General features: G+C 39.2%; 5 protein-coding genes across 5 annotated transcripts; 2 read left to right on the top strand and 3 right to left on the bottom strand.

Annotated features, from left to right (window-relative positions):
* Positions 1–6,392: 6,392 nt before the first annotated feature.
* Positions 6,393–9,258, bottom strand: LOC129587677 (homeobox protein MSX-3-like). Its single transcript, XM_055481524.1, has 3 exons — positions 8,656–9,258; positions 7,475–7,683; positions 6,393–6,861 (listed from the first exon to the last, which is right to left on the bottom strand). The coding sequence occupies exons 1-3, from the start codon at positions 8,963–8,965 to the stop codon at positions 6,586–6,588; spliced, it is 795 nt and encodes a 264-aa protein (XP_055337499.1). The 5' UTR covers positions 8,966–9,258; the 3' UTR covers positions 6,393–6,585.
* Positions 9,259–12,155: 2,897 nt separating this feature from the next.
* On the bottom strand, positions 12,156–14,075 carry LOC129587681 (U-scoloptoxin(01)-Er1a-like). Its single transcript, XM_055481527.1, has 5 exons — positions 13,883–14,075; positions 13,534–13,603; positions 13,204–13,336; positions 12,870–12,992; positions 12,156–12,514 (listed from the first exon to the last, which is right to left on the bottom strand). The coding sequence occupies exons 1-5, from the start codon at positions 13,961–13,963 to the stop codon at positions 12,421–12,423; spliced, it is 501 nt and encodes a 166-aa protein (XP_055337502.1). The 5' UTR covers positions 13,964–14,075; the 3' UTR covers positions 12,156–12,420.
* A 654-nt stretch (positions 14,076–14,729) lies between these two features.
* On the top strand, positions 14,730–17,322 carry LOC129587680 (uncharacterized). Its single transcript, XM_055481526.1, has 3 exons — positions 14,730–16,396; positions 16,574–16,732; positions 17,045–17,322. The coding sequence occupies exons 1-3, from the start codon at positions 16,055–16,057 to the stop codon at positions 17,210–17,212; spliced, it is 669 nt and encodes a 222-aa protein (XP_055337501.1). The 5' UTR covers positions 14,730–16,054; the 3' UTR covers positions 17,213–17,322.
* A 447-nt stretch (positions 17,323–17,769) lies between these two features.
* LOC129587674 (uncharacterized) lies at positions 17,770–20,818 on the top strand. Its single transcript, XM_055481521.1, has 4 exons — positions 17,770–19,129; positions 19,764–19,826; positions 20,040–20,156; positions 20,366–20,818. The coding sequence occupies exons 1-4, from the start codon at positions 18,071–18,073 to the stop codon at positions 20,543–20,545; spliced, it is 1,419 nt and encodes a 472-aa protein (XP_055337496.1). The 5' UTR covers positions 17,770–18,070; the 3' UTR covers positions 20,546–20,818.
* A 100-nt stretch (positions 20,819–20,918) lies between these two features.
* LOC129587675 (uncharacterized) lies at positions 20,919–23,190 on the bottom strand. The gene is made up of 3 exons (XM_055481522.1): positions 23,056–23,190; positions 22,002–22,668; positions 20,919–21,696 (listed from the first exon to the last, which is right to left on the bottom strand). The coding sequence occupies exons 2-3, from the start codon at positions 22,645–22,647 to the stop codon at positions 21,191–21,193; spliced, it is 1,152 nt and encodes a 383-aa protein (XP_055337497.1). The 5' UTR covers positions 22,648–22,668; positions 23,056–23,190; the 3' UTR covers positions 20,919–21,190.
* Between the last annotated feature and the right edge of the window lie 756 nt (positions 23,191–23,946).

Here is a 23,946-nt window from a genome sequence, read left to right on the forward strand (position 1 = left end):
AGCCGAAATATGGCGCCCGCGTGCATTAAGCAATAAACACCAGCGCAGAGCAACCATTTTCCGGCAAAGCCTAATGAGTTATGACAGTCGTAATGAGAAGGTAATTGATGAAAAATTGTTGTTGATACGCAAACTACACAGAAACAGATGGCTCTGCACTTAACGACAGGAAGTTCTATTTTATGACTAAATACGTGCTTGACTTATTAACCAGGGGGATAGCGTGCCTACAAAGATAATTCTGTGGAAATAACTTTCGCGGCAGTCAGCGCACCGTAGTCGTCCGCATTTAATGGATGATCAGTATTTCATTTTATGGCAGCCTGAACTGACCGGCTCCAGATCCTTAGACGAAATTTTTCTCGACGATACATTCCTGCTTAATAGAAAGAACTACAGTGCGCCTGCAGTTTTTTGGGTAAATACTGCAAACTTTTAGCCGACTGAAGAAAAGCTTACATTTACTAAACCGAAATAATTTGTGTTTGTTGTTTGGCGTTACGCTAGAAACGGAACAAGATACCATAATATTATTATGATAATTTTTATGACTCTAGATCTGATAAAAAAACGCGTACCATCTGTGGCAGGACTAATATATTTGTAGAATTGTAGTACTGTTTCGAATAATCTTGGTACACAAACCCATTTTAAACTGTACCTGTTAAAGATAAAATAAGTGATCCTAAAACATTTTACGAGTACGATACAATGCACTATTGTACTACATGCTTTAATGCAATAAAAAATGCAGTTTGTGATTATAGTTTATGTCGTTATAATCTGCAGCGCACGTCAAACACGTAAAAACATAGAGACAGGAATGATAATCCGTATTTCGAAAGTTTTCCGGGTGCTGCTGCGTGCCGAGGATCAAAATGTCAATGCATCATATGATGGAAGACCGGTTGATATTCTTTGCAGGCGGATGCCGGTCGCGCAGGGGGTGAGCTAAATTAACCGCTCAATGTCGACTCCAATAAAGCGATATGGCAGATGATTAAAAATCAATCTATAGGCAGATTAGCACATAAAACTATTTGTTAGTCTTATCATTTTCCACTTGGACTGCTGCGCTGAAAAGATTTTCTGGATGATCTGTATAATTAAATTCTGTTAGTGCCGACTGTTTGTGGGACGCATATGACGTCCCGCGTGTGAATGTGTCGTGTTGGGATTTTTTATTGATTGTTCGGCTAACTGGCTGCACAATCCGGCACTGGGACTAATGCTCCACTACTGCATGAATAATTTAATTCTAAACGTTTCTGCCACATTACTCTGATGAGCGTATTGAGACGGTAATAGAGTTGTTGAACGCGAATTCGATTAAGCCATTTATTGCCCAATCCGGCAAATGAATCTTTGGAGGCTGAGCGCGGGTCTCTGAAAATTAAATATCATCATCCCTGCTGGATGCCACGCCGTATCAAGATGGCAGCCGGTTGATTTAGCACAGCGGGAAAAGGCGGCACGAGTATAATTAAAAGATACTCGCGCCATATCTTGTGTGCCAAAAAAGTCAGTCGCGAACTACACAAATACAGTAGAGCACAATAACACGACTGCAATATACTTGTAGATGAGAGAAAAGATTCGATTGAGATTTCTTTCAAGTTTCAGTTTTCTGGGGCATAGTAATGTTAAAATTGTCTTTTTGAAACAACCGCTCTATAAGTAAAATATGAAAACTGTTATGTGAAATGTTTATGCTAATACAGTTCGACCACCTTGGTTCGACTATGCATTCGTAACCGGCGTGAGAGCGTCTATATATCGATAAGAGTTATTGATCAAAACATGCTTTTGATCAATAATTAATCAGAGCAGTTTTCTTAATTAAACAAGTCTTATGATAAAATTCATTAGTCACCTGCAAATTACACTGAACTGAGAAAAAACTGCGATGCTTTATAAATGACGCCGCTTTTCCTACAGTATCTCCAATTCATCGTACCGCATGTGCGCTTATATATGTACGCTGTACCTGTACAATTAGGACTGAAAAAAAGTAAACCGTGCTTTCTGCAAGTGTCGGTGAAAATGAATGCTTAAATTACCTCTAGATATAAAATATGTCGTGTCAAGATTATGATCAGTTTGTAGCTAATCAAACTGTGGTCCAGCAAGAAATGAGTTCTCGAGGCGGTAGCTGTTTGACCTCAAAGACTGCCAAATCCTGCGGTATGTCAAATGGTATATTGTCGGTGCTAAGGTTGCGTTGAAGAAAACGAGAAACGGCATTCTTTCTGACAATCAACACGACTGCAGGCTTTTGATGGCTTCCGAAATTAGAGCTAATTACAAAAACAACGATGCGGACCATCCATCAAGTGGTAATTGCGCATAATTTCTGCAGTGATCGTCGGTGACAGCAAAAAAAGTATTGACACTCACGAAAAATATAACACCAGAAGCAAATGTTTTTGAAAATTTTTTCATTTGATCTGGTGCAAATCTGCAAGCTTCGTAATAACCTTTATGACAACATGCTTAGTTTTTTAATACAAATTAGTCAATTTACTTATTGAGTTATGTTTCTAAAGGTGTGTGTATGCTGCTTAATTAGCTCTAGGCCTTTAGCAATCAGTGCCGCACAGCAACAATTATGAGAACTAATTACTAAATAAGAATTGAATAACCTGACACAGTACTTCATGAGTGTAATTTATAACCGGAGCAGAAGCCTGTTTTGCAATAATCAGCTTTTATAATAAATGGTCTTGATAGCAATACCTATGTCGCGATAGCACATAAGGTCACTTTTTCTAAATATAGCATAATAAAAGAATTATTTATATCTTATTTGAAATATAATTTAATAAAATATTTTCATCTGCAGGAAGCATAAAATTTTAAAAAAAGCTATGCATTTTGGTTTTTCTGCATGATCGGCCAAAATACGTGAATATAAGGCCCGTTGCCTTTTAAAAGGCAAAGCAATCTAAACAAGAAACGGATCCAGTTGACATTAACGTTGAGCGAGTGATATTTTTACAATTCTTGCTGATGGCATGATATTTTCGACCTGAAATAGTTCCCATTTCTATAGCTGCGGCAATGTGGTATTTATTAGCGCATAATTATGATATATGTTTGGGTGCTTGTTAATGGGCGGAAAGCGTTTTGTAAGTGAGAAGAAATGGAGCCATAGATCCCTCGTGGCTGATGTTATCCAAATAGGAGCTTAATAGGATTATAACAACTAATGGGCCTTATTATCTCGGTTTCGATGACTGCATTGCGTGCCGCACTGTAAATCAATTCACTGGGTAATAGCCAACTCAACTGGACGCATTTAACTTCCATGAATATCCCCTTGGCCAAACGGAAATGAGAGGACTTAGGACTAAAATTTATTTAGCTCGAGGAATTGCGTCAATGAAGGCGAGTACAGAATTAGCACTGGCGGCGCGACAAGTGTAACAGCTCCGTCGTGTTAGGAAAGGTGCAAAAACTTTAAGGTCACCAGACAGAAAGCAATGTAAAAGGCATCAGTTTATAATTAAAGGACTGAAACTGCACTTCCCGTGTGTATTTAGTTCCAAGATAATTATTATATACTTCAAAAATTTGCAATGACAGAATTCAATTGAGCTACGAAATACTTGCCAGTTGTTTTTGAACAGTATCTGAATGTTCATAAGTGTTACACACAAAATTCGGAATTACCTTCTGCAAATGCCTGTACACATATCTGCAGACCGCAAAAATATTGTATGATAGTAAAAGAAAATGTGCAAAACGCAATTTTGCGGTTGTACTATATGAGTATAATAAATGGTGTTGGTAGCGGTTTAAATAAAATAATACGGGGAGTGCGGTAATAAAAATTTTAAAGTGTTTAAATATTAAATTTTTGACACCGGTTTGTTCAACAAGCAATTTATATCAGAGGACACGGAGGTCAACAACAGATCACTGTCAAATTGAACAACAGCGGAAGTTTGTCAGAGAAGAAATTACCGGTATGCGCAAGCTCTCATTGCGGCAGGAAATCTCATAATTGAAAAATTCAGCTCCCAGATCGTCGTTTAGAGGAAAAGTGGCTGTTAATTAATCTCTGACATTTCGTCGATCATGTCGATTGGCTCTAGTCGCTGGTCCGTATGTGGTGCATTTGTGGGGCTCATTCTGTTCCAATGATTCTTAAGAGGCTTCCGTTTGGATATACTGAAACCTCTAAAGTGCCATTTTCAATTGAAGAAAGCATTATGTTCAATTTGCGGACAATTGTCATATTTGAAGGATCGCTGACGGCGCGGACATGTTACAGGAGGCTAATATGGGTATTGCATGACAAAATTTAGCATACTATATTTCCGTGAAATCATATCATGTCACGCTATCATTAGCTGCAAATGGTATTCGGCTTAAAAGCTCCTGCCGGTAGCAGATACTGCTGGCGCTGCTGCATGCCCTGTGATCTCGTCAATCAGCGCTATTACGAATTTATAATTGCACTAATTACACTTCGAACCTAGCATATGGTTTATTGTTAATAATTGGGAAGCTACGTAGATCTAGAGCAATATTTCTGCTTGTTGTTTAAGTTTTAATTGACCAATATACCATAACTTATAGTTCAGAACAGATACACGCATTACAACTGTGATACAAAAATAATTACAAAGAAATAAAGAAATTCAACTACAGAGTATGTGAGCTGGACCAGTGCAACGGTACAGTCTATACTTGCCGCTTGTATTGCATATGGCGGTCTAAACTTTAAAGTTGCGCTGTTGCACTTGTCAAGTTGCCAGTGCCCGGTAGACCAGCCGATCGTGATCACACAGACGGCAGTCTTATAGTTTACACTTTTCCAGACATAACCTGATATTTTAATTTAAATTTCTGCACTCAATTTTATGGGTGGTAGCTATTTGGAGCTGGAATATTGACCTGATATCTGACCACATTTTGCTTGATTAACTCCCGGCATGTCAAATTGGCGCCCAGTCTTTGCTGCCGCCAAAAGCCAGAAGATGACTGCGATGACCCTTTCTGGGATGTGCCGATGCACTTTGAGATGGGTATCGGAATCAGCAGGATCCATACATTAACACGTTTACGCCAAATCACCAGTGCATATCGTCTAGCGTAATCTCAGCCTCCATATTTCTGGCTTATTATCGAACACTGACAAAATTAAGCGACGAGAAGCTGGACTAACTGTAGCATTTCACTTCCAAATGAGCTCTAAGAACGAAGTACTGCACGTAGGCATAGCAGAACGGTAGTCGCCGAGGAGAAACTTTAAATCGTTTTTTGATTAAAGGGACTACATACCGCTGTAAAAATCAGAAGCATTGATTGTATGATGACTGCCGAAAAGGATTACCAACCGGCAACCGGCCATGCGCGTACCCACCGCATTGACAGACGTACAGTACGTGTTTCCGTATCAAACATCTGGCTACGATAATTAAACCTCATCGAAACACAGAAAATTTTGTTTCCACTGTCATAATTATTATAAAAAAGATGTTTTCAGATGCTTTTGCTGTATAGCTAAAATTAATTGACTGCGAATGTTGGAATACAGATTTTGAACTTTATCGATACGAGGGAACAACTAACAACTACTGTCAATAATTCATTCTTTAACAAAAACCTCTTGGACAATGATATGTCTGTAGGTTTTGTAACGACTCATTCAAGCACGAGATGAACTTGGCGTGTCAAAGACAGATTTAATGGTTAAGTGGGAAAATACATTTGGACTTCTGCGCGTACATTATAATAATATTCAGTACATCGATAGTCCTGTGATCGATTGGTGCAGGTTGACAAAAATTAGGATAGCTATCTGCTAACAATAGGTTTAAGAGGAAAAATTAGCTGGGAGTCCATTATTAAGCTGAAAGGTAACCAAGCATGCATAACAAGCAGTGTATGCATCCCACGTGGCGTGCTATTTAATTTTCATTGACTGCATATTATTCACACCGTGTCGGGTGTGCTTATTCTAATGCGCGGGATGAAATTAGGAACAAGTCAAAATGAACTATCGTTGATCTATCGGCCAGAGTTATTGTATGTATTCCATATAAATTTGCAGCAGGAGGCCGCAGATGTCTGTTGACTGTCTAAATGCGCCCATAAACATTTTCAAAGCGCCGGACCAAGTGGCAAACGGCCGACGATTAGGTTAAAGCCGGTATATATACGGTTCATGCATGATCTGTTGTGGCAGGCACTTTATGAGCCGGCCAATAAATCTCCTATCATAAAACTGACAACTCCAGTGATGTGCATTTTTTACATTTTGCCATGATTCCTGACTCAAATTTCCTGACACATGCACCACGCATCCTCCTCATCAGCAAGCGATAATGCGATAATCTAGTAATTTTGCATTAAAAAGACGGTGTTTGGCGAACTGGTCATTTAAGCAGGGTTTTAATACAAGTTGGGAATAATACCAATAATTCACTTCAAACATATTTTCTGATTTTAAAACAAGAGGAAATACAGAATCCATAACAGCCAAGGTAAATCCATAATACATTTGTATACATACGGTAATAAGTATAACAATTTTCATTACACAATTGAAAGGTCACTGCACAGTGCACATTCTGGTTATCGTGGCGGAAACATCATCGGATGCTGGGCAAATGGATTAAATAAGCTAAATCCCGGGGGCGGAAGAAATGCTGAGGATGCCGACGTCACCGGAATCTGTTGAGGCAGGGTGGACGCAAGGGAAGCCAAACTGCCGGCTTGTGAAAAGATTGGTGGCATTGCGAAGCCATTGGCCATGGCCATTCCGGGCGGGAAAAACGGCTTAGCAGAGGCCTGCATCTTCAGCTTTTCGATTTCCGCTTCTTGTATACGCTTTTGTTTGGCTCGTCGATTCTGCAATCGGTAATATTTCAGAATATTAATATAAAACGTGACGAGAGATATAAACACATTTGTAGAGTACTTTTATATCTGGCTAACATCTCATTAATTGGAAACTATTAACAAAAAATTGTATAAAAAAACGAACGCAGTCATCACAGCTAATTTAGTTTCGCAAATCAATAATCAGAGCCAGCGTGTCAAAATATGTAACAGGCATTGATAAAATATTCATTGCATTCGTCGTTTTTATTAATCGATGCAATTAAATTCTAACCCGATTTATGGGCGCCACATTACCAATGCGTGCAGCTGCTTTTACCTGATTCGATTAGCATTGTCTAGAATCATTAGTTAACCTATTTTCTTAGAACGTAGAGTAAACATAAAGTTCGAAACGAAATTAAATATATGCTGTGCATTTTTGCTTCTCAATTCGCATTGAATGCAAGTTACAATGCTAGCAGTCTGTTTCCAGTAATTACGGACAGAAATGCTTCATACGAATTAATGTCACCGATTTTCCAGAAGATTTCTCGAAGTACATATGTACTATACATGCGGAGTTTTTAATGGTGTAAGAGCGTGTTTTGGTTGCTAGTACATTACATTCATCATTACGTACCTGAAACCATATTTTGACTTGAGTTTCCGTTAACGTAAGCTGGCTAGAGAATTCGGCACGTTCCGCAATCGACAAATACTGTTTAGTTTTAAACTTTTTTTCCAATGCCAAAAGTTGATGAGTCGTAAAGGGCGTTCGTGGTTTCCGATTCGGCTTGTGCTTGCGAAGGGCGCACTTCTGAGCGTTAATTAGTCGTGGATCACCAGGTTCTAAAATCAAATGCGTATTTTAGCTGAATCCAATTACATTCTAAAATAACTTCCAAATGATGTATGCATTCCACTTTTGATATCCTGACAAATTTATTGATAACACTGTCCTTGCAAATTTAAAATACGATTTAAGTTAGGCAGACTGGCTAAGGGGCGTCTAACTTCGTTTATTGTTACTATATGCATACAAAACATAGAACTTGCGAGAAACAACCTTTCTAGATACATTTTTACAAATTTGTGTGGAATACAAGTTTGAAGTCTGCGCGGTCGAAACCTGTACATACTCTAAGGAATCCGTTGTTATAAACTAATTGTGAATAACTTTATAATAATTATTAGTGGTAGGTATATTTACAAACGTCTGCGCCAGCATTGCCATATTCTAAACGGTTGCCAGCCAGTTCGATTGCTTTTACATTCACTACGAAAACTGTACGGTAACGGTTTCCTTAAAACACGACAGTTAATAAATACGTTAAATAATTGTAAATTATTGTAGTTTTGCAGAAATAAATATTTTTCTGATTAAATGCATTCGAAACAGCGTCACCACGTTGTACAGATACAGATACTGTACCAAAAAAGCACGATTGAACCTACTCCGACAGAGCTCGAAAGGGCACGACTAGCGGCATTTGCTCAGAACAGTGTCAGATTTTGTTTGAAGATAGACTAAGTAGCGAGAGTACTGTACTTAAAAACGATTCTATCGGCGATGGTCCGGTACCACTGCCGGCTAGCCTCTTCGCTTTGATTAGGCTTAATTGCCAATACAAATTTTCCGAAGCTTTTGTTACTTATCGAGCTTTGGAACGCGTACCTGTAGAGTTCGTGCGCGGTTCAACGCACACCAAAAACGAAAACTACGCCAAAATGCATGAACAAGTTTTATAATTATGTATTAGTACTTTATATACTTGTGTATTTATTAGCTTTTGAAATGACGTAATAATGTTAAGCACTCACTTCCAGAACAAAATGAATTCCGAATAACTGAAGGACTAATCCAGGCGTGACCGGAAGGGAAAGTGTTCTGTCCACATTCCCCCGTCGGACTACTCATGCCACTGATATCGCCATCCTCTGGTAAAATTGGCGAGGATGAGTCGGACAATCGCGGCGATAGTGAAGGTGAACGTTGTCCATTGTCGCTTAGAATGGAATCGACCGTAAAAGATATTGGCTTCCGCTTAGGATGAGGAACAACAGGCGCGACTGGATGGTGATTTTTCTGTTCCTTGTCCAATTGTGACATCGTCATTTGCAGTCGTGTCATGAACAATTGCACCACCGTTAAAGATTTCAGCTGGCGTCCAATATTAAGCCTGACTGGTGCAATTACAATATGGATTTCATAACAGAATCCATATCCGTGGATGTGTCGAGAGTTTAAATGACAGCACAGTCCAACTGCAAAAGTGATGACAGATCGGAACACTAAAGGAAGACGACGGCTGTACCAATTGCAAATCGCCAACGCACACTCTACACTCAATCTCGTCAGAAGCGCTGGAGAAAAAGTGCAGCTCAAAGACGCGCTCGGATATTTCTCCTAGCTAATTTGTTCGATCCAACTACTTCTGTAAACATTTCATTGTCAACAGAAGCGTAACGTAAACTGCAATTGCTGGTACGACAGCGATTCCGCGGCGGCATCAAGCCCCACCCCGTGCTGCATGCTTTTACCACTTTGCCGGCCAATCAAACGGCGGCGCAGTACATGACTTAGGGCTATTTCCAATCCACAACCAAGTACCGTCTCTGGGCGACATGCATACAGCCGACTAATTCGGCTACCATTTACCATTGAACCACATCTGCGTTAATTATACAGACAAACGATCCGTCATGGTGCCCGATGGAGACTGTGTAGAGCGGCAGGGACGTTATTCGTCAGAATCAACTTAATTTCTAATCAAGCCATTGATTTAACGAGCGTGGACTATAAAGGCATCAATTAAACAGCGATAACATTATATGAAAGGCCAGAGCCGTCCCGGACGTGGCCGCGGCGCCAGTACCGGCATCGTCTGTGGATCTGTATATACACGGAGAGAGTGGACAGTGCCAAATAGCCTTCAGATAAAGGGTTGCGCACTGGTTAACATTGCCGGGCGACCGCTTCCCTCCTCGCAATGGTCCGGAACCGTCTCTGGGCAGCGTCACTCTTCTCCCTCTCTCGGAAAAGATTAGTTTATGTTTGTCGCGGACGCTTTCATTGAAGGAGACCACGGAGACAGTCAGACGGAGCGCGTATGTCTTTGATTAATTCCTGATTACAAATAGTCTCATTTAAATTGTCTCCCTCAGCTGCAGTTAGTGCCGATGACAATGGAGCGTTGCTTTCGGCAGATTATGGAGCCAGAGCAGCCTCCAGCCGGCTATAGAATTCGATCGCGCGGTTCAATTACAAAAAGCAGCTAATCAATGGACTAATCACATTATCCAAATTATAATCATTGTCTAACAATTTAACACACCACATTTACCCACCCCGAGGGACAGATCAGCATATCAAGAAGCTCCGAGCCGCTCAAAGACTGCCGCCCGATGGATTACGTTTCGCTGAAAAGACGAGCCAAATGCAGTTAATTGCTGGGCGTCTTCTCTGGAGGATGAGCATTGATAGGTTTTGTGGCGCGCGGCGTCAAAAATATTGCTGTCGTGTAAGATAAAAGCTGTTTACGCGCTGACCACTGATCAGTAACAACACTCACATGGACATTGCAATGGTTCGGTTATTGTCCAAATTCTGTGCCCTTTTTTGCGAAGCGACTACAGTTACAGAAACTTTCGCTTTGCTTAATTATTTTTTAGAAGGAAAAACTCTACGAGTATAAATGAAGACACATTTGCTGTTAAAAACAGCCGTGTTTTGTTATCCTTTAATTATCGGCTCGTTATTCGAAATAATGTGCTTAATTCATCAAGAAAGAATACCGAACATATACATAATACAAGACATAATACCAAACATATTTTTCATATCTCCACCCATTGTACTATTTGACGGAAATGCGTAGCGATGTCATAATACGATGTTCCTGTTGTTCTAACATTATTCTGTAGACTTATAAGCGATTTGTGCAAGTACAGCAGTACGTACGCACAATACGTCCCGAATTTCCGAAAAATTTGCAGTACAAATATGCTGTTTATCATTTGTTGTACTATGCGATTGTAGCAAACATATATATGTACGAGAGTTCAAACTCTCGTATATAAATTGCGTGAGTTTAATAATTCGAAACTTCTCCATGCTTTACGGTTTCACGATCGGTAGTGTACGAAGTATTTTATTCCGTTACCGATGCAGCACCACAAATTAATAATTTTCTTCAGTATATAGCTTATTAATTACACGGGAAAGCATACTGCAGGCTGCGTACAACGAATTGCACTCACTACAACTTCGAGGGATAGTATGATATTATCAAGGTGTATAAGGATATTATGATATTATTATATTATTATGATCCATATATTATGTTTGTTTTCGATACACTGCGAATTAGTGATGAACAATGGCTGGTGGTTAAAAAGGAAAACCTGGAATGGCTTACAAGGAAGATTGGCTTTACTGACACTGACTTGGTCAGTCACACAGGAAACTAGACGCATTTAAATATTTTGACAAATAACAATACATAATACAAAAGGCTGGCGTCGATTTAATGATGCGCGACTATATCGTAGGTGAAAGCATTTGAATATGCTCGCCGGTTCATAAAGGTGTGTTTCTGCACTGGACATTCTCCACCCCCTGCAATCCCGATTTCAAGCTGCGACATTTGTCATCCATCTTCCGGTAACGACTTGCTATCATCCTTGAAAGTTTGTCAGCTGCTTTATTAAGGACGTATCACTTTGCCATTGTTATTTTTCTAAGACTTGCCAGACGTTCATTACTTGTGAATAAGTTCATATGTTCGCCGTGACACGTTTTCAAATGAATGAACATGAAAGGGGGAGGGTTTAATTAATTGTCTTTCCAGTCGCCATATTCACGATTTGTTTCCAAAAGACGACCAAAACCATAAAAACTAAGGAAAAATCTTCCATTTGGCTTCCGATTTTTCCGTCCTTCTACTACTGGTTTTGGAAAGCATACATACGTTTTTTAAAAACAAGTTATCTAGGATATTTTCGTCTGTTTTCTAATTTTCAGCCAGCTTGGTTTGTAACTAAGCGTGCCTTTGAAAAGTTAGAAAACGGGAAAAGTTAGAAAACAAATACGGGAAAAGGGAAAAGTTAAAAAACTAATACCACAAGTAGGTTTTTGCTATTCATGCACGTATTATCATTAATAGGACCGTGAATTACGTTGTATTACGCCGCTATGGCTGTTGCCGATTAAAACGAAGATTTTCATGTACTTTGCTTAAATTTTGATACGAAACTGTTTGTAAATACATACGGAAACAGTCACACATCTTTTTATACAACAATGTAATGACCACATGCTACATCTATGATATTGTTCGTAAAAATCGAGCATCGTGAGGCATACATGGTCACAGGTTACAGAAAGTCAGACTTCGCCTGATTAACACAGCAAATTTAATTACACCGCTGTTGTGCTTTTGTATATCTGTACATACTCTGTAAAAATGACAACATATTATAGTAGGCAAATCTAGTAGACAGAATTTAATGTTGTCTCAGAAACTGTAACTTTGAGCAAACCGGTAAGTTACTGTTTTATGCGGATAGATACATATTTCGAGGAACTCAACGTCCACTTCCTTGATCATGAAATGGAGACTGTAACAGTTCATCCTGACTGTATAGATGCACATTGGCATAGTTGTAAAATCCAACGGCACTGCAAAATAAGTGAAGTGTTATCAGTTCAACTGAACATGCTCATTCAAGTCAAACAAACTTGTTTCTGAGTGTCTTCTACTCTCGAGCTCTGTTTTGCTAATTTATTAAAATTAGAATCCAAATCAAAATTGAGTATCTCGTAAGGAATTTGATTAATTCTGAGGGAAACTAGTACTGAACTGAATTAACGAGTTTATCGGCCGCGGCAAGAAAGACGTTGCCAATTTGTCCGCATGACTCTGATTATGGCTTTATACTTCGTATCAAAAAAGTAAAAGATATTTAAATTATAGCAAACAAATTACAATATAAAAACGCAATTTCTGACGACAGGTAGGTTAAAATATACTAACTTTTTGCACTGAACTTTCCAAAAGAAGTCACAGGTTAGCAGCAGCTGATCAAAAATTGTCAGGTTTGCACACAGGAAGCTAAACTTTTTTCCTTGCGGATCACATCGATGGTAGACTTGGCATCTGCAATATAAATTGTTACATACTTGTGCAAACCAAAGGTAAGTATACAGTATCCGTCCTTACGTAATAACTGCAGCCAAAACTTTTATATTAAATGAGTAATTGAGTACCGGGCACATCTGCACTAATCTAGCTTCCAAGCATTTCGCATAATGTTCTTATGACTGCTGCAGCCTAACTACGGATTTTTTATCGCTAAATTTATGCAAACCCTGTTTCTGGATCCGCATAGAATCCAGGCTGTTCCACTTTAGTACATGAAAAATTGGTTTCCGGTATGTGCTCAAATATGGGATAATCGACTCCAGCCACAGTCAAATTAAGAAATTCTTGTACGCGATCACCTGTGCATCACAATTATTCAGTTGTTAGGTACAGTCCATGATCAACATGCGCTGTATATTGTACAAATGCAGTACGCGTACCAAAGAAACAAATGATTATCGCCTTCAAAATTTCGTTACATACACAATTTCTCCTTTTCTTCCTGCTTATATACTCACACCTAGCAAATTTGCTTAGATTATGTACAAAGACCCACCTGGAACATCTGGAAGTTTTAGATCATATACGGACGCGGAAGATTCCGTGGCGTCTTGGGCTGGTGTCGCCTGTATTAACGTAAAATATAAGATTTTCCCGACAGAATTCGTTGCAGTCTCTGTAAATCGTAGTGCGAATTTTTAATTTTAGATGTGCACTTACCATGCATTATACGCCTTAAAACTACAAGTAATCTACAAGTAATCTACAACTTACCGTAAATATACTTTAGGTATATGCAGTGCATATTTTTCTGCTAAAGTTTAATTGTATAGAGACCTGCATAGTGCATACATACATTTCCAGTCAAAGCCTTTGTTTGTACATATCTGTAGTTGGAAACTTACCCATGGAAACTGCAACTGTAAGCTGGTATAGAACAAAACCGGAAACAGGAGGATAACCAGGTATACTGTCTGTACATCCATTGTCGCACCAAGGTTTTTACCTAGAACTATTCTTATGTTACAATTTGTGTCAGTAGAAATGCATGGGCGCTTATTTGTATGAATACCGTAATGCTGTAATAATTATCAGACTGTCTGGTTCGCAATAAATATTATGTCACATGTTGCAGTGCTGTAGCCGAATTTCCTTGAGGGTAAATCTTGCACATCATACGGTCAATAACAATATAACAGACTTAACAGCACTGTATGGAGATATAACCCCATATTTGTGCATGAAAAAGTGCCGGTTAACAAGTACCTGATTGTAAGCGAAACTGCTAATTTTTATTAGCGCGATTGTAACCACGTGCAATAAATCTTTGTGAGCTACGTACTTTGGGCTTATAATGGTTCAAATTTTGAGTGCAGTAATTTCCCAAAGTACATTTTTAGGTGCATGTCTAGTTGTTGTTCTTACTCGTTAATTATTTGGCGGCTTATACTACGTATTTCGCCTGCATTATGTTATTTTAAGACGACGATGTAGCGATCGTCAAGAGCCGATGAGATAAATAACTATTGCTAGCTCTCTGTTTAAGCAGTACAACTACTGAGGAGTGAGTACATACAATTAATTTGTTTTCCACTGGTTTTCTGTATTCCAAGCAATAATGTTTACTGAACAAATAATTAATGCTTATTATAATTCGCATACGTACGCGTACCGATCTACAAATGTACTTATCCACAGATCTGTATAATAGATTGTGCTCACTCATATGACATTGTTATAGTGTTACTTTTTTGTTGCCGACCTACGTACGTACAGTTCGGCGACAATGGTCTTTCCATTTTCATTCTCGCCTACCTATACCAGTTGCTTGTCTAATAAGGTGAGAAATATTGATAAATCAATATACCAGCGTACCTTACAACACTCTGATCAGATTATGCAACAAATATGCAAACGATCTGGAAGGTTTCATAGCAGGCAGTAGAGACCAGTGCGTAAGGTGCAGTAAAGTATCGATTAGGAGGTTATTCGACTTCGCCATGCAAATACTATTTACGTACTGTCCCGCACGCGTAGAATATGAAAGATTAATTTTGTTATTCAAAATAATAAAATTATCTTTGTCAGTTTCGTGTGCCGTGGTGACCGCCCATGCTAAACTGTATTTTAAAATTCTTTGAAAGCGCATTCGTCTTTCGGTAACGTTCGGAGAGATATAAAACATATAAGGTTACATTCAAAGTCCCACATCCTTGCTTCGCTGGGAAAATGGAGGAAACCGCAAATGCCGTGCACAATGGGAATGGAAATATCGCTACCAATAACACTAATGGATCAGCACCAAGACTTTATGAGCTGAGAAAGAATTTGTTATACAGTGTATGCCGGCCGTTTTTATTTCTTTTACGTCTTGGAGGAATGTATTTCATCCCGTCTGGCAATATGCGAGATTTGCGCAAAGTAGCTGCGATGGAGACGCCACAAGGATCTGTGTTTTCTATTCCTAACGCTGATGGAAGTCAAGTGGGGTCTAATTTAATAGTGCATCCGAATCTGATTGCCAAATATTCCTTGTTTGAAAATATCAGCATGTGTTACTGCATGCTGGTTTTTGTTGTGGTAGGCCTATATTGCGCCAAATTCATTTATACGGCGTGGCATTTTGTGCATTACACTTTACACGGAAGAGTAACGAATCGCAGTTTGGTGAACATCGTAACGGCAATCAGTTACACACTCTGGGTTGTCCAGCTACTAATTATTCATCTAATAATCCTGATTTCCTGTGCGAAAAAAACATCGTTGTTTCGATTATTTCTCTGCTTTGATCTCTTTCATTATCGCGGCTGCACCGATCCCCATTGCAAAATGGCTAATTTTCATAAAAAGGCCGTCCGAAGGCGAAATATAATTACCGTTATTTGTGTCCTACACTTGGCGCTGCAAATTTTTACACTGTGGGCGCCGGTCTTTATTGATGACAATTTGTATAAGCAGATGCGAGACGCTTTTATGGAAGGTTCAACACCGGATAGTGCAACATATTTCAAAATCATCCTGATTATCGGCAGCTTTACGCTAGCTTCTTGTATGTGGTTCCCACGTATTTTTTTGTTATGATTGCTTCTTTCTTTGTCGTGGATTTTATGCACATCAATCATGATCTGAAACATAATATCAGCAGCAATGGAAACTGTTCAAAAATCGAATGGTTTAGAACATCGCATAACACGCTGTGCATATTGCTGGAAGTTGCCGACAATGTAATGTCGCCGTTTATTTTGGTATCGCTTATATGTGCGGTTTTTCAAATCCTGCTGGGAATTTTCGTTTTGGTGGATATATCGCAGATCACTAACGCAACGATAATATTCTTTTTTTCATTGCTGTTTTGGTGTCTGCAGTACTTGTTCCAGCTCTGTTTAATCCTTTTTGCTGGAGCTGTTCTACATGATGCGGTAAGAATTAAATTTCTCGTATGTCCACTTCTTTACATCGGATCGCTGATAACTACAGTTTCTACTTTTTTCGCAACCGAAGATTATATTATTAGCCAATATATTTCGTGCACGGAAAATAAAACGCAGATACTAATTCCTCGCTTTCAATTATGATGTTGCTATTGTTTTTAACAGGCCCACTCACCAGCAATTAATCTCCATCAGATTGATCAAACAAGTCTTTCCATTACGGAAACCCTGCAACTGCAAACGTTTTTGAACGCACTGTCTTGCAATAACATCGGGTTCACTGCTTGGAAAATGTTTACGGTGAATTATGGTGCCATTGTAACGGTACGTGCAGAAATCTCAAATTTTTATATAATTTAGTATCCCGTGCGGCAAAGTTGCTTGGAGTTTACTTTCAACTAGCAAAAAACATAAGCTTGATTGTGCCGTAAAACTTAATTAGAGACATTGGACAGCTTCTTTTATCTGCTTAATTGCTAGATATAACTGCTACCGAAATTTTGGTGATTATACAAGTAGTTACCGCGAAGCGCATTAGTTATTTATTTGAGTACGTAGTTAAGTCCGAAATATGAATTATTATGCTTAAGTACTTAAGTTTAATATTGTGTCATCCGAATTATTATTCTGTTGCAGCTCTTCGGATTATACCTCACCTATCAGATACTTGTTTTTCAACTCAAACTTGACTTGAATTTGGACGCGAAAATCGATGAACGAATCGACTGCAACTGTTCTTCAGTGGATATAGACATCCCGAAAAGCATATTGAATATTTCAATTCACGGACATATAGAATTATGATGCGGTTAAACAGCAGGTGTCCGCGGTTTTACGTGGATATTATTGCACCAAGACATCGCATAAAACTTCAAAAATTTCTTGAGTTCATATGTAGTATTTCTACGGCAATGCTCGACGCTGTTCCTATAAAACTAAAATTCATTGTAAATAAAGTAACCAGCAAAGAAAAAATACGTAAGGCCATACAAATCAGGTTATTAACATCTTTAGTAATTAGTCAAAACAGTACAACCGCGGCGCTATTTTGACAGTAAGTCCTAAAATTTGAATTGTTACAGCATTTTAAAACTAATACTGCAGCGGCAAGGCACAATTTAATTTTTGTTATTATTAAATTAAAGGATTCACTATCGACACTAGAAACAAAAAAGGGTAGCGTCGTAGGTATTGGGAACCTTACCATTAGTACTGTCGAACTCGAGCATGTGCCTGGTGCCGGTATTGATCAGTGTTTAACTTATCTGTATTTTATCCATCGCAGTATAATTGACGTACTCCAAGTCTGCAACCATACGTACGCAGGTCATTTTTTTCCACATCTGCAATAAGCAGGAATTTGTTTATTCACCTGCAACACGACGATTTATCGTTTAACCTCAAGGACCTTAAATAAACTGTCATCCCAGAGTAACGGGAGAGAAGCGCAGCTAAACATTCATGATTGGCGATCCATCTGCGATCGGCTGCGAGAATTCCTGCGGTTTTTCCACCACCAAAAGCAGGGTTTACAGTTTGGCATTTGCAAGGTTACAAGCAGGCTTAATTCTTTTACCTTATATATGCTTGTGTTTTGAGGACAAACTTGTTTTCCTTAATTAGATAACTTCAAAGAACGGCCTTCTTATTTTGATCATTACGATGAAGCACCAGGAGAACAAAAACGCCTCGACCTGCGGACAATCTTCACCGCGCTGTCAAAACTGCGGATTATACTTTATCCCTATCATTGTCACTTCACTTTTCTTAATGGACTTCATGGACTGGTTAAGCCAAGGCGACAAACTGAAGACCATCGCCTACGACGATCCCAACGATAATTTCCCGCAGAGCCCAATCATTACCGGCTTGACCTTTTTTCGGGTGATGTTTACCACATTCTTGGCATCCGCTGCTACGTTTACGTTTATCAGCAAATTGGATCGTGTAACTGGCGCTCTACAGGAACTAGACGAAGTAAATCTGAAAAAGTCCAGAAAATCGCAGCATGGATCGCGTCGAAACCCTGATATAAACGCAACTACAAGGACACATGGAAAACGTGTAAAAATAGCTTGGTTTGCTATCTTGTATTTAGCAGCGGAAAGCCTCGTGGGACTAATATGTTACATCATCAAACAGTGGATGAACAGAACCAATTTCTGGGAACCGATAGTCTTCCTGTTTATGCCGGCTGTTCCAAAGGGCATTGTTGAATTATTACGGGGTACTGCCGTCTTTTTGAGCCAAATCAGTATCCAACCTATTTATCTGTACTATGTGCATACGTGCTCTGTGTTTACCAGTTCGGCGCAAAGGTACAATAAACAGTTACAGGCAGCACTCGCAAAGGTCACGGAAACTGCGATGCACACAAAACCACCGACTCATTCAATGTCACTTCCGTCTGAAACCGGGGTACTGGCCAATGCACGGACAACGCAAAGCAGTGATTTTGAACAAACTTTGCGACAACTGCGGATCAAACAAGAAGCCTTAATTACGTCATCCAACAACATGAGCGAAGCTTGGTCTTCCACCCTGGCATGCTTAATATTCGGGAGCTTGGCCATCCTGGCGTCCTTGACTTCCTACTGCTTTACCGTTACGGCACAGAAAACTACAGATATAATTTCGATGCTTCTGTTTGTGGGTCAGTTCAGTCAGCCCCTCATTGGATTGATGATCATTGTGCTTTTCGCAGTTGTCCTTGAGGAAACGGTACGGTATGACAGTGCGAGTACAGTAAGCTGCTCAATGTATAAAATACTACAAATACGGATATTATCAGCTGCGTAAACATAGTGACTGAGTTTCCATGAACGCCGGGACATTGCTTTCTTCGAGCATATATATTTTTAAAAACGTTAATAATAAATTTTAAATAGACCGCTACTGTTCTGCTATCCTAATAAGTAATAACGATTTTGGTCGGTAATTAAGTATGAAGGGGAGCGCAGCAACGTCTTCGGTCTAACCATTTTACTCGTAGGTTAGCAAACCAAAAGAGTCTGTGCGTTTATAGAAGTGAAAGCTATTGCAGTAGCAGAATTTATATTACTTACTATGGTAGCAGAAACTGTTCTGAGGCGTTCTCCAGGTAAAATTTAGTAACCAAAGAATGATAGCATCTTTATTACAGTGTAAGTCCATAATCGAGGAATCTGAGCATGAACATGTGGTTTTTGTAGATTTTGACAATACAAAAAGATTAACCTCTAAGGGTCTAGCAATGAGCGCAAAACCGTATTTTCCTACAAATTTTTTTAAACTCTTCCAGTATAAGATGTGTGTGTTGTTAAATAAGTTGTACAAATATATAGTCGTACTTACTTATAAAAGCAGTACTCTCCAGAGTCTCCGATCTAAACCACTGTGGAAGGAATTAATTACCTGTCGACAGCGCACCCGAGATAAGGTAAAGTTTTTACACAATCGGGAATTGTGCCAATTGCTTATTAATTTTGTTAATTAGAAGGTGTATGGTATAACACTATTGCACGGCCAATACTGTCTTTAAATACAAATATATAAAGTATACGAGTACTTATAGTTTTACGACTTCAAAATTTCGACCGGGCGGAACACTTTGGTAAGCGTCAAGTAATGTGACCCTTCTCAATATTTGCAGGTTGAAGCGGCGGATGAAGATGGTTGTTTATTGACCATTTTGCATACTATCGACCATCACTGCTATTCACTGAAGCTATCACGAATAATTAACATCGATCGTGGGTTTGGTTTAGGGGTGAGAACTTTTGTTTTGTTTTTTTACAACGCCGCGGAATTCTTATACAAATTGTGCGCCGGTACTGGCCTTTGGTTCATTTTTTACTCTCAGAATTCCCAGAAAAAAATATACAGATTATTGCCAAAACATTTATTATATGTATATGTAACTTGAATTTCGCTATGCGCCTATGCCTATATTATAATTCTATGTAAAAGCATTTTTAGATGGTGATGGGATTTTTGGGTTTCGTTTGCTTCCTAATCGAACGATCCGAAAACTACCGCGCACCAACTGAAAAACTGGAAGCTCTTATTAATACATCTCGCATCATAAACACCTTCAACGCTACTGTTCTAACGGGAACCTCCGATAACAATATTACTGGAACCCTTCGCTATTCGTAGAAAATCTGTTTCATGATAATACGTCGATACACGTCAGCTACGCTTCTTGTTGGGCGCATGTCTCTTTCAGATACAAGGTATTAGTTAGTTTTAGCAACTCAGTTTCTGAAGTACGGATACATACTGTACTTTCATGGTTAAAAAATTTACAGTACAAAACTGCAGATTGCTCTTATAAAACAACCGAATTAGAAGTACAGAGTAGAGCTCGTTGTATTGCTGTTTAGCGTGATTTTGTGCCGCATCATCTGAAATGGTGGAATAACCTTTTCGATATCAGTATGTATTTCAGACTAGACTAAAGCGATTAAAATTAACGAAGTTGCAATAATCACAAAATTTCCGAACCGCGTACAATTTTAACGTCGTAAATATTATAATGAGCGAACTCTGATAATCTTACTAAGTTTCTGACCTTATGTGCAACATGATTATGATTAAACTCGCAACGCTCGAGCATATATGCAAAGTATATTGTAGAATTGCTAAAAAATATTGTTGCTTTTCACTAAAAAAACTGCGATATCAACCTGGTCGCCTCGACAAACGACACCTTCTTAAACCAACACGTACAATAATTGTATTTAAAAAAGAACTTTAAAAATGCCCCACAAAATACTGGTTAATTATTCCGTTGTATGGATATTAAGCTTCCTTAAACTGGATGAAACGGTGAAACTCTTTCGTCGATGTTCCCTGGTCACTCAGCGCCAGCTTGATCTCATTTTCCATCCGCGCAGCTGCTTGGTGAAATTTCCCCTGGTCACCGTGGCGGAATTCGCCGACTTGTTTCAGGGCAGCAGTAATTTCCTCCGCTGGAACCACTCGTTCCGGTTTCAGTCCCGTTCCCGGGATGAACTGTCCAAGACCTTTTCGCGCCAGCATTTTGCCAATATCCAGCTGATCGGCAAACATCGGAAAGCACACCAAAGGAACGCCACAGCTCAGACTTTCCAGCGTTCCATTCCATCCGCAATGACTGAGCATTACGCTGGTGGCCGGAGAAGCCAGGATTTCTTTTTGCGGTGCCCAAGGTACTATCAGAAATTTAGCTTTCGCTTCATTGGATATTAGTTCCGGTGGAACATGCTGCTCGTGTCCGGCTTTCAAGGACCAGATGCACGGTTGATCAACCATCAACAAAGCTTTTCCTGTGGAAAATAAATTCTTTACATATTCCCATTAATACATTCTTTACATATTCCCATTAAGAATTTATTCCTTCAGCACCAAATACAAGATACTCCATATAGTCCCATACAATAGGTTAATTATTAATAAATAATAACAGTATGCCGGTAATATTATTTTCGCAATGTTTTCTGTTAATTCATTTAAATTTATTGCTGTTTTTGATTATTGTGAAAATAAATATATGTCATTCTTGGATAGTTTTTAAATGGCAATGGTTATAGCTTTTGTTCGCCAATATTAACGATTATAATCAAACACCAACCGATTTCGTTTATCTGTTCGGGTTGTGGAACCGTTGCCGAGCCGAAGGAAACATAAATAACCGATCTCTTGTCTTTATCCCCTAACCACTTCTCCACTTCCGTCTGTCCAGTGCATTTTACTTCGGGAATAAACGGACCCAAGCAGTAGATCGCGGCTTTACTATCCTTCATCCGCGGATCCTGTAGAAATAAATCCAAATCCTCTTGGTCGATGGCCCGGAAGGAATTGCAAACAATGCCGTCCACATCCGGAAGAAACTGACCAATCGGCAGAAATAGCTCCAAAATGCCCGCCATCTGCCCGACCACAGGCTGGCCGACTTCGTCCGGAATGCGGTGAAAGTAATCGTGATCCTCCAGCGCCACAACCGGTGTTTTATCGTTCAACATCAGAAACCAACGTAATAATATGGCGGGAGGAGAATTAAAGTAGTAGTATAATATACCGGGGATTTTGTTCCGCATCACGGCTCCTGTTAGGAACATATCGAACAGAATAACATCCACGACGGGCAGCGATTGTCCGGTACATAAATGCAATTTTTTGTTGCCGTTGCTTCGGGACTGCTGTGTGTTAATGTCTTTCAGGACTGTTTCTACTCCTGGACAGATTACGTGGTTAAAATTATCGAAGGCTTCTTTCATATTGTTGGCATGAAATCCACTCTGCAATTGTTACAAAAACAATGCGTGCATTTTTTAAGACTAATCAGTAAATTAAAGGTGCAATTTATATAAAGCTAGCAAATAAGTACGTTCGAATTCGTATAAAGCGCATATCTATAATTATTATATTGATTGTTTTACATTCACACATATGCAATAAATTATATCAACCTAAATTGAATTTATATATACCTCAGCATCATTACCAGCAAGAAATACGAGTTAGACATTCAAATAAGAATGCGAAAATAGGTTTAAGTTTTAGTAATGGCTGCACTTTAATGTTTGTAAAAAAGCAATAAAGTATAGCGTGACGCTCCAGTATAATATTATTTTGTATAGTACCGTAGTATGATACAGTTATACAAGTAGTTATCGTTACGTTACATTGGCTCCGTCCTCGATGTGGAACAGCGTCACGTCTTCGCCGGACTGCACCGAGAGAATTCCCGCTCCTGCAGACTTTGAGCTTGGCTTTTGGATACGGCAAATGTTACTGTGTGAAAATGACCAATTCTTCGCGATAATTCCAGCAATGGAATCATATGTCCATGGGCAGGAACATTGAGCACCAGCACGTGTTTTCGCTTCGTAGAACTTTCCGCCATGATTAGGTCTTGACACTTTATTTCGAAATAGGACTAAACGAAAATATGTTGAAATACAAAACTAATATGGACAATTTCCGTAATCAAGTGTGCACTAATAGTCGCGTGGCTACTTAGTATCTGACAGTGAAGTATGAAGGAAAATTTTAAGTTTTTTTTGACTTGCACCACATTACACACTTGCAGACATTCTGCAAATCGGCAGTTTTAAACGAGGCTACAGTTTACACACCATGCAGTGCTAATAACCGCCGCTAGCGCGAATCAGCTGAAATTTTGCTTGAATGATGTTTTTTCCTGAATGATGTCTGTACGGCGAATACAGTACGTTGATCATCTGACGGTGCACTACGCGCTAACGTCTTATAGCCGGCATGTTTAAGTTCGTTGCTGGTACCCGCTCTTTGAACTTGTATTTCATCCAGCTTGCAAGCTTTACATTCGGATTCCGACCATTTTTAAACATGGACAACGTTATCCATTACATGTACAGTACGGTAGATTCAAGCAGATAAAAATTAATAATCAGCTTTATTTAACACGTACGTACAATATTGTTCTCATGATTTGCTGAAATAAGTGTACAAGTAGCAGCACCACAAATACCGAAGCAGCTTTACATTTTGTCGCGCGTACAGACAATAACGTTTGAATTTCAGTTGGCACATTC

This window comes from Paramacrobiotus metropolitanus, unplaced genomic scaffold (genome assembly GCF_019649055.1).
Source record: "Paramacrobiotus metropolitanus isolate TYO unplaced genomic scaffold, Prichtersi_v1.0 Parri_scaffold0000026, whole genome shotgun sequence".
Classification (NCBI taxonomy): domain Eukaryota; kingdom Metazoa; phylum Tardigrada; class Eutardigrada; order Parachela; family Macrobiotidae; genus Paramacrobiotus; species Paramacrobiotus metropolitanus.